The 14,386-nt window shown below is 34.4% G+C and overlaps 1 protein-coding gene across 12 annotated transcripts in view; it reads right to left on the bottom strand.

Annotated features, from left to right (window-relative positions):
• Positions 1–5,891: 5,891 nt before the first annotated feature.
• The window catches only part of LOC109533797 (latrophilin Cirl), a 128,126-nt gene continuing 119,631 nt past the window's right edge, over positions 5,892–14,386 (bottom strand). For 6 of the 12 annotated variants that reach the window (XM_019899216.2, XM_019899214.2, XM_019899212.2 and 3 more), the window contains 4 exons: positions 13,196–13,364; positions 12,869–13,108; positions 10,495–10,761; positions 5,892–7,625 (listed from right to left, as the gene is read on the bottom strand). In XM_019899216.2, coding sequence (XP_019754775.2) covers positions 6,912–7,625; positions 10,495–10,761; positions 12,869–13,108; positions 13,196–13,364 — 1,390 coding nt within the window. In that variant the 3' untranslated portion in view covers positions 5,892–6,911. Of the gene's footprint in view, positions 7,626–10,494; positions 10,762–12,695; positions 13,109–13,195; positions 13,365–14,386 lie in introns of those variants that run through there. The other 6 variants (XR_002171560.2, XR_002171559.2, XM_019899218.2 and 3 more) reach the window with 5 other exon arrangements.

The following is a 14,386-nucleotide window of genomic DNA, read 5'->3' on the forward strand; positions in this document are numbered from 1 at the left end:
TGAATGGTTTTTATTAAAATCCTTTCCTGCGCAGCGACAGCAAAATTATCAATGCTTTACTTTGATAGTTCAGAATAACTACGGTATTCGCACAATCCGATTTTATAATCTGTTTCTCTATTTATACCCGGTTCCAAAAATTTTAATTTAAATTTTGAGCCACAGATGATATTTTTGAGGTGAAGCTCGTCAAAGGAGGAGTCAATTACTGTTGTTTACGGTAAACTCTAATTTATTTATGGTTTTACGAATACAGGGTGTAACATAAAGGTTGGAAATAAGTGAAACAGTGAATTCGTTACAAATGTTTTTTATTTTTGTTAATATTCTAGTTTCCATCCCCTTCGCGTTTGACGTCAAAAGCATGCTTACCTAGTAGATACTCCAATTACTATCTAATAATTTCTGTGAATTTGAAAAATTTTGATGTTCTTTGTAAAAATGCGGTTTTCGAGCACTTTTCGCTCATTATTTTTTGCAATTTTTCCATAAGGAAACAGGCCACGCCATCTTAGCTGCCGTTTGGCGAAACGAACGAACGAATTTTGGTAATTTTAAAAAGTATTTAAATACAATTACCAAATACTGTCAACATTAAAAAAAGTAATTAACTACTAATTATTAATTAGAATATGCCGGTAATTGGTTAACAAATACTTTTAGTAAAGTATTTAAATACAAAAAAGTATTTAAGAACACAAAAGTAGTTTGGGTTAACTAGTTACTAGTATTTAACTTCTCAACTGTCATTATAGTACATCAACATCACTGATGAATCATATATGTACTACATTTATCAAACTACAAAAAAAAATATTTTTTTAAACATTTAATATCATTCAGAAACAATACATAATAATATTAAAAAAAAAACAGAATACATAGCATAGGAACTTATGAAATAGGATAACAATCAGACAAAAACTAAAAAAACAGGTTCAAATGTATTGTTTAATACCAATTACAATTAGCTTTTCAGCTAGATTAGGTTTTCAAAGTTTTTGTCTGATAGTGCATAGCGGCGAGGAGCATTTATAAAAGTGGCATAAGAAAATATTCTCTCAACTGGTGCTGAAGAAGGTAAAGTGGTATTATACCTTAAAAATAACACTTTTACTATAGAATATTTGTCCAACATTTCCAGCTCAAAACTGGGATCTTGCAGATATTGCAAAGCTGGTAATTCACTAAGCCCATTTGAATGATAATTATTCGCTGATGTACCCAATTCTTTGTCATCGAACTCAAAGAAGTCCATGTTGAATGAAGAACTCTTATCCAGTTCTGGAAGAGGCGTTTTTTGACTTTCAGCTCTTATTAAATGCCTTTACAAAAAAAAATTATCTTTTGGCATTTGTATTTTTTTCTTTCATATTCCATATTAAATTTACCCATTTTAGTTTAAATCTGGGATAGGTCATAGATGCAATAATTGCATCTGGCGTGTCAGGATGTAAAACGAAAAATTTCTCGAATCTTCTGGACACAGACTCTATGAGGCCATTTACAATGGAATTCAAGAATCTAAATTTTTCGGTTTTTAATTTGATCAATTTAGATTTCATGCTGGCAATCGTAGGAATAACTAATCCAAAGTAATTGTTTTTTTCACCTTGCAATATGTCAATTGCTAATGTAATTGGCTCTGAAATTTAATTTTTAGATATTCCGATAAATAATCACAGTCTCTTTTGAAACGTTAGTCCATATTTCTAATTTGTCATAGAGAATTGTAATTTTGTCTTTAACTTTCAATATTTGTTTTACCGAATCATACTACTCATACTACCGCTGGGTAGCTTAAATAATGACCCAGAACATCTTTTATTATTTCAGCTGATTTTGGTCATCCTGCTTTATTCCACAGTTTGGAACATTTATTAAGAACCAGAGCGTGCTTTGATCTGAGTGATTGAGTTTGGTTTATGAGTTTCATAAAATCTGTTGTTCCTATAAGATTACACGAATGCGTTACGCTACGATGATGTTTAGGGAAATGAATTTGGGATTCTTCAACTTTTTTCTCACAGCTTTCCATTATTAGTCCTCTGTGCGAAAAATAATCTTCGCGATAATCCATTTCACTATCAAAATCCGCACATGAGCCGTCTGCATCCACCTCAAGCTAATTATCGCCAAGTGAGTTAATGAGAACTGCTGGTAACACTCCAAAACCTTTAAACGCCTTCACAAAGTTGGATGCGTTATTGCGTGGATGCTGGGGGCATTTATGAAAGTATTTACAGAAAATTTTCAAATTCTAATTACTAATTACTTATGAAAAGTAATTGACGGTTCGATTATAAATACCATTCTTGAAAAAGTAGTCAAATACATGGTATTTAACTACCAAAAAGTATTTAAATACCAAAAAGTGATTTAATTCCTAACTACTTGCCCAGCTCTGACTACCAAAAATAACCGAAGCTTAAATAAACCTGTCAAATATTTCTAATAAAAAATTAACTGCACAAAAAATATACAGGGTGTCCCGTAAGCTCATGATCAAAAGGGTACTGCGATATTCTTTGGACCAAAAGAAGACGATCTGACCTAACTTGTATTAACAAAAAATGTCTGGCTCCTCTGCTATTGATGGTCAAAGTTCTTCAAAAAAATTATCTTTTTCGAAATATCGGGAGAATGGTACGATGTATTTTAGTGAACCTCGCTGTGAATTTGTTCTTATGTAAGACTCCTATTTTGATGAAACAATCGAGTTCAGCCGTTTTGGGCAAGAGGTTCTTGAGTGTCTTGGTACAAAACCTACCCGAACTTTTTAGTTGGAGGATGAAATCAACTAATTTTTTTTAGGTTGATGCACTTATAGATAGATAGATCGTGATACGAGGCATAAAATCATTGTCAATCAATCTCACAAATTCGTTTTGAATGACCTTTTCTAATGACGAAGTGACCGACATGGTCAAAGTATTAGGGTTTTGCGAAGAAAACTTGCGTGAATCCCTACGCGTTTACGCGGCACATATTTGCAGTAAATGTCTAACATTGCTAAGTGACTAGAAAACAAACATATTTTTTTTCGCAAAAACTATGGATGCTACAAGATTTTACAAAGAGCACAAAATTGTGAACAAATGATTAGTGCATCAACCTCAAAAAAATGAGTTAATTTCAGCCTCCAACTAAAAAGTTCTGGTAGTTTTTGTACCATGACACTCAAGAATTCACCACTTGTCCAAAACGGCTGAACTCGATTGTTTCATCAAAATAAGAGTCTTGCATAAGAACAAATTCACAGCGAGGTTCACTAAAATACATCGTACCATTCTCCCGATATTTCGAAAGATAAATTTTTTGAAGAACTTTGACCATCAATAGCAGAGAAGCCAGACAGATTTTGTTAATAAAAGTTCGGTTAGATCGTCTTCTTTTGATCCAAAGAATATCGCAGGAACCTTTTGATCATTGGCTTACGGGACACCCTGTAGATTTGGCAAATGTACGAAAATTTTCAAACTGCGTCGCCATGACAGACAACGTGGATGTCAGGACGTCCTTTGTTTTCATGTGAAAAAGTAGTGAATTTTAACGAGTGAAAAGTGGTTTCCGAGGGAAACATCACTAAGAAAAGTTGTTATTGACCGGATTATCTATAAGGTGAGCATTTTACAACTTCGATAGAGAGGGAGATGGCAACTAGAAAATGATCATATTTGTTTTTTATAAAGTTGCTTTCTGTGGATCGTGCTTTGTCAGGAAATCATAAAAATTAGAGGGTTGAAATGGAGTGTCGGTAATCGGTAAATGTGAGAGATTGTTCGGTCCTGAGGTATCGAACTTGGAGGTCAACATTTTGAGCATTCTTCATTGTTTCTAACATAATGTATTATGTTTTTGGATTAGTAAGTAAACTTGAGTATTCTACGACGTTAGTCATCAAGTAAGGATTCGGTTAAAATTTTGTTTCAATATCTTCTAGTGTTTTTATTTCTTATTTTTTAACATCCTTTAACTGAAGGGGACAATTTGCAGAGCAAAACAAGACAAAAATAAAAGGAAGGAACTAATTATTTTTTTCTAAAGAAGTAACAGTTACATTTATTCCGAATATCTACGTTGCCTTATTTATGTAACACTGCAAGAAAACTATCTGAGTCAATATACAGGGTCCGTCTTTGGGAGCTCACACTAAAAGCATTCGCCAAACCAAAATTACCAGAGTTCTGAAAATTCCAGTACAAGGTAACGATGTTGGGGCTAACTCATCTAAAATATTTTCAAGGCGGTACCACTTCGGGTTATACCGGAAGTAGGTACTTACTCGCTTATTTTGAATAGAACACCCTGTATATTATTACATTTTTGGATTCTCGTTCGGATTTTTGGGTCATTTTGTTAAATGAACTGGGTACGAAATTTCAACCGTTGTGGAATAATATCCATTTGTCCAAAAAAATTGACAGATGCAGGCTTGGAAATAATTCGTTGTTCCGCCTATTTAGGTCAATCAATTTGAATATAACTTTACCTTGTATTGCTTCTGATGTATATATGTAATCGTGTTTTTTAGCTCAGATATAAAAATTGGTAGTTTATTGAAAATTACTATGAAACTGTTACGTTTAGCCTCATAAACCTTTTTATAAACTTGCCTTAATTTTTCTCACTAAATCGATCTGAATAGAAAAAAATAGGGGTTTCCATTTTATTTTTTTGGGTGATATGCCTTTTTTGACAGTCAAGTTTAATTTTCCATAACTTCTTTTTTATAAGATGCAAAACTCATTTTTTGCACATTGAGATATGGCACCTTTGGCTACAACAAGCTAAAGTTATATTCAAATTGACACGAATTCCACAACGGTTGAAATTTCGTACCCAGTTCATTTAACAAAATGACCCAAAAATGTAATAATATACAGGGTATTCCATTTAAAAGAAGCGAGTAAGTACCTACTTCCGGTATAACCCGAAGTGGTACCGCCTTGAAAATATTTTAGATGAGTTAGCCCCAACATCATTACCTTGTATTGAAAGTTTCAGAACTCTGGTAGTTTCTGTTTGGCGAATACTTCTAGTGTAAGCTCCCAAAGACGGACCATGTATACAGGGTGATTCAAATAGAAAGTGTACTATTGCGAATTGATTAATTATTATAGCTCACGATGTCAATTAAATTAGCAACATAGTGTCTTATTTTTCGCTGATTAAAATGCTGATATCAGATAAGTTAATTTAACTTAGTAAAAATACTGCACAAGCAGATTTCCAAGATTAGGTATGCAAAATTTTATCATAATCAATCAATATTGAATGGGATATTTCTTGATACGGAATGGCGATCATCGATCTGTCGGAAACAAAATAAAAAACTCAGCTTGTCTGGATAATGTTTATTCAATCCATTAGTTAATCTGGAGACAGACAAACCTAATTATAATAATTAAGAAGTAAGAAGAAATAATAATTATTAATTTGTAGATTGAAACACCCTGTACATATTTGTAAACCACGAAAAACTCTCGTCATCTTCTCAGGCAACACAAATTTCAAACATTTGACCATTACACTGTTCTGTATTGCTGGGTAACACGCAGTTTATATGTGATCTTTGTGCACGCCTGACTGCGCTCGTGTCTTGTCCGCGAGGTTGAAAGCGCTTTATTAGGAATTTTTCTATAAAATTCGCTTTTCTTCCCTTGCATTGCTGCATGTGTTAGGTGGCAAGGGAATGCGCCAATTTAAGCAAACATTTTTCTCCGGAAACGGATTCTATTCCCGTTTTTATCACTTTATGTTTTACGTATAAAACATTTTTCAGCAGAATCACTATTTCGTTTCAGCATAGTCAATGAAACATAGACTTTAATAGGACTTGTACAGGCGGACGTTATAGGGTTACTACAAAAAGGCGAAATAAAAAACCATTTGCAGTTGCCATTTTATTTAAATATTTACAAAACCGTGCTAGCTAAGTCTTAACTTAAACAGCACTACGAAATAAAACAGACAAATTTTATTTACAAATAAATAAAGAAAAATGATTTCCCGCTAAAATTAGATTATGTAAAAATTTGGATTGCTTTTGTTCAAGGACCTATAATACCAACAATATTAATTAACTGCGATTAAATTAAATATGCCATTATATAGGGTGTCCATGTTACATTTAGTCAATGCTCGAGTAGGGTAACAGGTTAGACATCGAAGCTCGGCAGGTACATTAACAACATGAATAAATCAATTAATAGTTTTTTTCTATTTTAACATTGCTGTGGATCAGATAGTCGATATTAACACACCTGGAATTTCTCATCCGCTTTCCTACTTTTTAAATTGTCAAGACTGGAAATTTACACTTTATAAATTGACAATCAAAAATTACTTATTAAGGGAGAGTACTATTACAGGTGCATTGATTAGGTCCCTATTAGTAACAAATTTTTAAAAGTTACAATAATTTTACATACTTTACGGAAACTATATATGCATATGGGCTTACTCAGCTCTACGATTATATAAACAAGAAACTTATTGCAACGAGTCGTTTCTTTTGGAACACCAGGTGTTGCTTAGGAAAAACACTTTTAAATTTAGCAAACTATTTACTCATGGGTTTACAGAGGTCATAGACTTAAGTAACACCCATACGAGTTGAAGTAAGAAAGCAAAATGTTTGTGTTAAAGCTTGTTAGATTATAACATAATAACCATGCTTTATCCTTAGCAACACAGTTGTCATTTATACCTAGAGAATCACGAAATAACCTAACAGGCTGACTGGAATAACTCATACCTACTAGTTCTTTTTTATAAAATACTTGATTAATATAAAATTATCACTTTCTTTCATTCAAGCTGAGCCTTACTAACAAAATTATTAATTAATATGACCAAACAGTCTGATCATGCAATAATCACAGATAATTACTTGCGAATGGCAGTTTCTAACTTTCACTATAAGGAGGAAGGTGGGATAAAGTTCGAGACACGTAAGTAACATCTAAATGTTGATGAGGATACATCTCCTGAGGCTCTAAGTGACACACTACAGTCTCCCCATCTAGCACAGCTGCCAATGACCTCACTGAAGCATCTTGAGGTGTATGATACGGAAGTCCCACGTTGTTGCATCGTAGTCGATAAGCATTTTCCAACTCTTTATTGTTGCTCAAAACTTCCAGAAAGCTACGTTCCGCCCCTGGGCTATATGGAATCAATGGTCTATGGTCTCCGTAAGATCTAGAACTTTGTCTACTCATGTCGCTTTGCCTTTTTGCGTCTTCATCGCTCATATCGCTCACTTGGATTTCATTTCGATCAATCTCCTCGTAAACAGGATCATCCTCTGCTGTTAACAATCCTCTCGGATTCTGTCCGTCATATATTTCAGTATATGTATGGTGACCCCAGTGATGAGGTTTAGCAGAATTCAGCTTCTTTCTTCCTGTAGCAACACAGTGGGCCTGTTGTGAAACTTGTCGCATTCCATAATCCGAAAAACCACTCTGTTGACTATTTGGGGCTTGTCGTGGCGCTTCCTTAGCTAGCGCAGATGAGTGACGGTGTGCTTCTGCTATAATCATATGTGACCTAGGCGATTCTTCTTGCTCCGACCCTCCATGTCCAGAATCACGGCTGTACGACTTAAAAGAAATGTTCTGCAAAACAAAAATCCATTATTTAAAACTATTGTCCAAACACTCTCAGGTCACTTAATTGTATTAAAAGAGAAGTCGTTAAAATATATCTGAAATCTATTATGAATTTCCGGAAAACTGGTTTTGCTTGGACAGACATCATGGAAATAGGTGGATAGAAATATTTGAAAAATTAGCACATTAATAAACGATATAAACGTGTTTCAGGCGGCATCGGTACAAAAAGTCCAAAAAAGTCGATCATCCATTCCGCTTAATATACAACTGCCACATACTTTCCTATGTTAAGGTAACAACATAAGTTGTAAGGACGTGTTTATTGCGTTTTGTCTGGGAACTTTACTAATTGATCGTATTGCGAGGAATTACAAATAACTTTTTTAAGTATCAGTTACGCCTGGTGGTGGGGAAAGAGTGGGGCAGCAATCCGCTCTCTAAGACCTAAGAAATTAGTGCTTTAAACCAGAACTCCAGGCGGGCACATCGGTGACGCCAAGCGCTTCAGTTACCCCATTCTATCCCCACCATCGGAAGCAATTACAATGGTCCATCGGTTACCATCCCGGAACACTTTTTAGTGTTCTATAGGGTTGATGCGGGTACAAAACCTTTATTGTTTTAAATTTTTGTTTCACTGTTTTAGAATTTTGCCTCAAATGTATGTCTCGTTATGAATTAAGTCTCGTATGTAAAGAACGAATTCCTTATAATAGCGTAATATAGAAACTTCACATCTCTCATGATGAAATATTTAGTGCATATATGAATTATGGAATAAAAAACTAGAAAGAAATTTGCTCTAAATGCTTCATTTCAGGCAAATGTGGAAAGAGGTTTTGACTATAACTTAATAATTGTTTGGAAATTAAAATATAGTTTTCATGATACTTTAATTTAGGTGTATATTTCATAAGTCTTCTTCAGATTTTAGCACATATGTATTGCCTAAATTAAATGCTCTATACTGTCTCTCAAATCTTTTGATATTTAGGTACACTTTTTGTTAATTATTTCTTTGCCAACATTGTTGAAGTATTTGATCACATTCACAAGGAATTTTATAATCTAGGTTTTTCCTATTTTCAGATTTGTCGTTTTGGTAGATCTTCAATTTGTCTAATTGGTATTGGTATTTTCTGATTCACTCTCTTCTTACTTTAAGCATTCATTTTCAGATATTTTTTGAAAAAATAGCAGAATCGCCACCGAAACGCCAAGGTAGCATTTTAAATTTAATTTCATTCACTAATTGATGCTCGCACTAGGTGGTGTTTTTATATTACGTTTTTGTAATGAATGCGTTCTTCATATAAAAACACTATCAATTTGCAATCAAATACGTAAGGAAATTCGGTCATTCCAAAGACCCTAAATTTGAGGCAACTAACCGGTTTTTTAACAGTTTCATATCTATGATAAAACGTTAACATTGATCTTATAACTCTGAACCTTTCCTGAGTAAATTACTTGATTTCAATCGATTTTTATGTATGTAACGACTCTCCTGGATTTTTGTAACATATAATCGGAAAATGCTCAAATCCTTTATAAAGGCCTACGTTTAACTTGTAACTTCCTTTCTATAATTAACCTCATGTCTAGCATGTGTTAGATATAAGGCAATTAAAGACAGAATTTTTATTTGCCTTACCAGGACGACTTATTTACGCATTCCAGATATTTTGATACTTTTCAATCAAGATCAATACAACTACATGAGCTGATTTTAGCTTGTTTCAATCGGCCTAGTTTCACAATGTCGTCTGTATGTTTTGGGCAAAAAATAAAAATCAACTACGTGAATATTCAAGGTGAATCAAATTAAGTGCAACTCCTTTATTATTGTAGATATAAGTCAAATCAAGTATTACACTAGCAGGTTTTGTTGCGTTAAGCTAAACAACTAAACATTGACGACTTTGAATGTTAAAGAAGTTGTTATTTTTATCCAACAATATTGAAATTAAAACCATTCATTTCATTTTTGAGAAATTAAGGATCAAAATAGCATACGTAAATCTCCAAAATGACCGAATTCGACAAAAAGCTGTTGCAGTTTCTAAGTTACGAGTTGTTCAGCTTGAAAGTAAATAATGAAATATTGAATGACTTAGCAAGATATTTGTATGATAAACGGTTTCCGACCAGGATTCCACAATGGCAAATATTCAGAGTTATTCATAATAGGCTGGGAGCATTTGAAGCACCGGAAAAAGTTGAAGCTCCGACCATTAAGTAATTAAGATAAACTATATGGAATATTAGTTTCTGTCAATTAAAACATTTCAAAACGTTCAGAAGACGAGTTTTTAAACTAATAATTTAGTTATTCCATCCTTGCACAGAATGGGTTACTATAAACTATAAGACAATGCAATTAATTCCATGCAAGTTGGTCATGTTCACATGTTGGTGTGTCTTGTGGAGTCATGACTGAAAATAAATTTGGCGAATAATTCACTAAAGAACAATATAAGCAGGTACAAAGGGCCTGTTAAGTCTTGAGTACAATGCATGTAGAACAAAATGTGCGTTGCAACTCATTCGGTTTTGTGTGTTCATTAGCGCAAAAAATCTTACAAGTTTGATCATTCGTACCTGCAGTAATGGTCAAGAAGTGGATAATGAGAGACACTGGATTTGATGCACCTTGAATGATTATTTCAAACATAACATATTCGAGGCTTTTTCTACTTCACTGCTCATATTTTTTTAAAGTGAATTTTATGTGGACTCCATTCCTCATCTATTAATAAGGATAAAAATAGTGTGTATAAGCGGTGGTTATATAGATAGAATAGTTTCGTGAATAGAAAAGTGTTCATGCATTTAATAGAAAAACTACAAAAGCAGAGTTAACATTACGAACCTTCCAGTGTAAGGGTTTGTGCAAGGGACCCCAAGTTGAGACCGATTTAGGGATGTTAGGATTAACGGTGGAGTTTTTATAGAAATTGCGAATGTAAGGAAGCGTGGAAGTGTTAGGGGCTTCTAGGTCGGGAGATGGAACGGAATCTGTGAGACGAGGGGGGCGACAAAGAGTAGCAGCCATGTTGGCCGACGTAGATGTGGGTACAGGTGTGCGACAAGCCCGATTCACGTTCGTACAGCTCTGGGAGTTCCAACCTCGTTGCAACTGAAAATTAAAATCGAACCGTCACCATCTGTTATCGCCTTTATCAAAAGTCGCCTTTCTGCAATTTTGCAAGCTGCGTATGGAGCTTGGTATACATCACATTAACTTGTATTCTCATTAGCTCCTCGGCAAGATCAGTCGCAATTAACATCCTTTCCAAGTATCCTTAGCTTTCTTGCTTAAAGCTTTGAAAATATTTTAATGGCAATGTAATTGCCGGAAAACATTTCCTTCTGGTAATTATGTATTATTAATATGGTTTTTAAGTATGCGACGAGTACTGATGCTATTCGCAAGACACATGGTTGTTGTGTCTATATTTCATCTATGTAACCCTCATTATATATAAATATCTGGTGAACTGTATGAACACTACTCTTATCTGCATGAAATGACGATGAGGTATGAGGGATGAACCTCGAACCACGGAGCGAAAACACAAAATTGCAGATTATTGATCTTTTGATACACGGCATATTAGAGAAAGCGAAAGCGTTAGTACAGTTCCACAACATTGGGTATCACCTAAAGAGTCATGCTAGAGAAATAATGCAACAATGCGGGCACCACCATAGCACTCCACAGTTAGTAAAAGCTTGAACGCGTTTCAATTTTCAAATACTTTTCTTCGGTCCTACAATTCGGTGGTTGAATGTTGAACGGAAAATTCCCATTTAAGCCGATTCCTTTCGTGTGGTAAGATTCAAAATTTGATGATGTATTTTGTCTCAATCGGCGATTTTCCGGACAGTGGGATAGCCCATCATTTTTATGCACATGAAAGTAGTTGATGTGATCAACCCCAGGATGCATCATGAAACGTGTTAGCTGATTTAGTGATTTGTTCCACGATACATGCTCGATTGATATGGCAAGCAGTCGTATCTGACTCTACATGAAGACATAAAGAGGATGCTAAATCACGTCTATGTTGTTCTACTTGTGCCATTAATGCAACACCGGAAGAGGATGAAGCTAATTTGTCCTCAAAAGGAAAGTTTATTTATCACTCTCAACAATTGAAAATAATCACGATTACGAACTAGATGTGAAAATGCCAATCATTCGAAAATAATATATAATCAACCAGCGAAAAAGTCGATTTAAAGTGCGTTTAACTGGAGCAGAAATGTTCACGCGCGAAAGCATTACGTGCCAGGTTAAGCTCAAATAATTTGTTATATAAAAGTTTGCATCGAAATTTTATACGCTGATAAATTATGTTAACTTTGAAATAGATTACTGCTTTGAAAACCCGCGAAGAAAATTTATGGCATATGTTTAGTTGTAAATCAAAACTTTCCCATTGAGCTGCGTGCTATATTGCTAGTGTGATGTAGTGTATTAAAAGAAGTAATACAAACAAGGAAGTAGATAGTTGAAGTACACAAATTGAACGTAAAACTGTAACTTGCACGACAGTTAAATAGAAAAGCAACTCAAAACTATGAAGAAGACGCAAAACAATGAATTGTATGAAGATGCGTATATACCAGACGAACTAAGCTTGTAATGTAACTCACTATTTTTTAACTAGTATTACGTTAACATGAACCGTATCAGAAATATGTTGCGATGCTTTGCAAAATTGATGTGAGTAACTAGAGTGTTTAAATAAAATTAAATAAGTCGTATGCCTGGTGCAGATAAAACAGATTCATAGACAGGGTAATCGCATAATTCTACCGCGTCGCATTTATGTCATTATGGGAATCATGGACACAATTTACACTAAAATTCTTTCTCAGTTCAAAAACTTATGTTGCTCGAACCTTTTCATTAAAACTGAGATATTTATATCGTAAAAAATCCTTTCTACATCAGGCTTATTCCAACTGTTCTGCTAAAAAGCGTCTAGTTGTGTGAAGTGCATGAAGAATTGTTGAGATAATGATTGTTAGATTACAAGCTTGGCTCGTCTAGTTTATACGCACCTTTAGACATCATTTGTACCTTGTTGGGACACGTTATGCTGTCGATTGTGGTTGGTCATGGTGGTACTAGCATTGTTCAGATCGGTTCTAGACAAAATCTGCACTAGTGCCGTAGGGCGCGCGTTATTTAGATTATTCGAGATCACTATACTGTTGTTGCTATTGGTACCCACACTTGTTCCGTGAGGAGTTAACACGGAATTGTCCGTTATATGTGTGTTAGCTCCTCCCGACGGGTTCCCGTTGGAACCATATAGACTGGGTCTCCTTTCTTTGCCAGCGCCGCCTGAAGTCGTGCAGCTGCCACTGTTCCCACTGCTGCTACCACCAGGGCCGCTGCTTGACTTCGAACATCTAAGACACTTTGGCAGCCAGGAATGCTTTCGAATAAATTTGCGATACTCTTTTCGCACCTGCAACGATAAATTCATTCGCGATTAGTCAATGATCACGAAGTTTAAAATCAGAACATTTTCATTTGAAACCCCAGATCAACTTACCTTTTCATTCTGAACGCAATGGAACACGAATATAAAGAAGCCTTGGAAGGAATTGAAAGTGGCAAACAAATACGCCATCGCAACTGATTCCTGGTTAACGTATAAAAATCCGAAAATCCAAGTCAATCCTAGTAGGAAAACTAGAACGAAAGCTCCTTTCAACCATGCCCTAAAATGTTTACTCAAGTTACGGATCCTGCTCTTATTGAACTTGGAAATGTTTGTTTTTCCTAAATCCTACTTATGAGACAGATTGTCTGCATGCTTTTTAATAACATGCCATATTTGTATTAAAGCTTGCTCATCTAAAGATGCTCTCATAAAACCTGCCAATGATGATAAAAAATTATATTTCAGTCGATAGGTAGGTATGTACAAGAAAATGGAAAAACATACTAAAAACAGTACCTTAAGCTATCTTAGGCTGCCATCCGAATATGGTCTAAACCTGAATGAAATTTTTCGTTTAGAAAATACTAAGTGTCTAGCAAACAAATCGATTGTATAAGAATGTTTTTTTAGCCAGTAAAACGAAACACGCTTTTTTGTAATAGAATGCCCTGTTATATCAAATGGTATGAAGAGGCGGATGATTCACATCTTCAAAAATGTTTCTATTTATTTCTAATTCTTCCTGATCGAGCTATTCGTATTAAAGGCAGGCGTGTTTTACATTATTTAATTACTACTTAATACGAAAATAGAGTGTCTTATTTTAGTTTTGCGACCAGTCGTTTTTAACTAGAGTATGGCAAAAACAAAAGAGAAAAGTTGAGTCTGTTTAAAATTGAACACCCTATATAATCATTTTTAAATTCTGTAGGAAAATCTCCTGTTATTGGCTTTTCGCCAATTTAAAATTTTCTTGGTTGGTTTCTTAATCAACTTACAATAGAATAAAAGCACAAAGGTAATAAGTGTTACCGACCCTAAACGAACGAAAAAAATATACTGAAGTCATAATACTGAGCTAAATGGGTCTTGAGATTTTCACGTAAGTTATTCATATTAAATTAATTTAAATCAGGTTAACTACAAATAAAATTTGATCAAAATTGTAATAATATCTAAAATGTTACTTCGTTGGGCTCTGTATACGACACAATATTATTAAAACATTAGAATATCAAAATATAGGTTTCTATATTTCTTTTACTTCTAGAATCACGTTATTAGAAATACAGGGTGTTC

The sequence above is a fragment of the Dendroctonus ponderosae genome, unplaced genomic scaffold, assembly GCF_020466585.1.
Source record: "Dendroctonus ponderosae isolate FM_Combo_2020 unplaced genomic scaffold, Dpon_F_20191213v2 Dpon_F_20191213_1, whole genome shotgun sequence".
Lineage (NCBI taxonomy): Eukaryota > Metazoa > Arthropoda > Insecta > Coleoptera > Curculionidae > Dendroctonus > Dendroctonus ponderosae.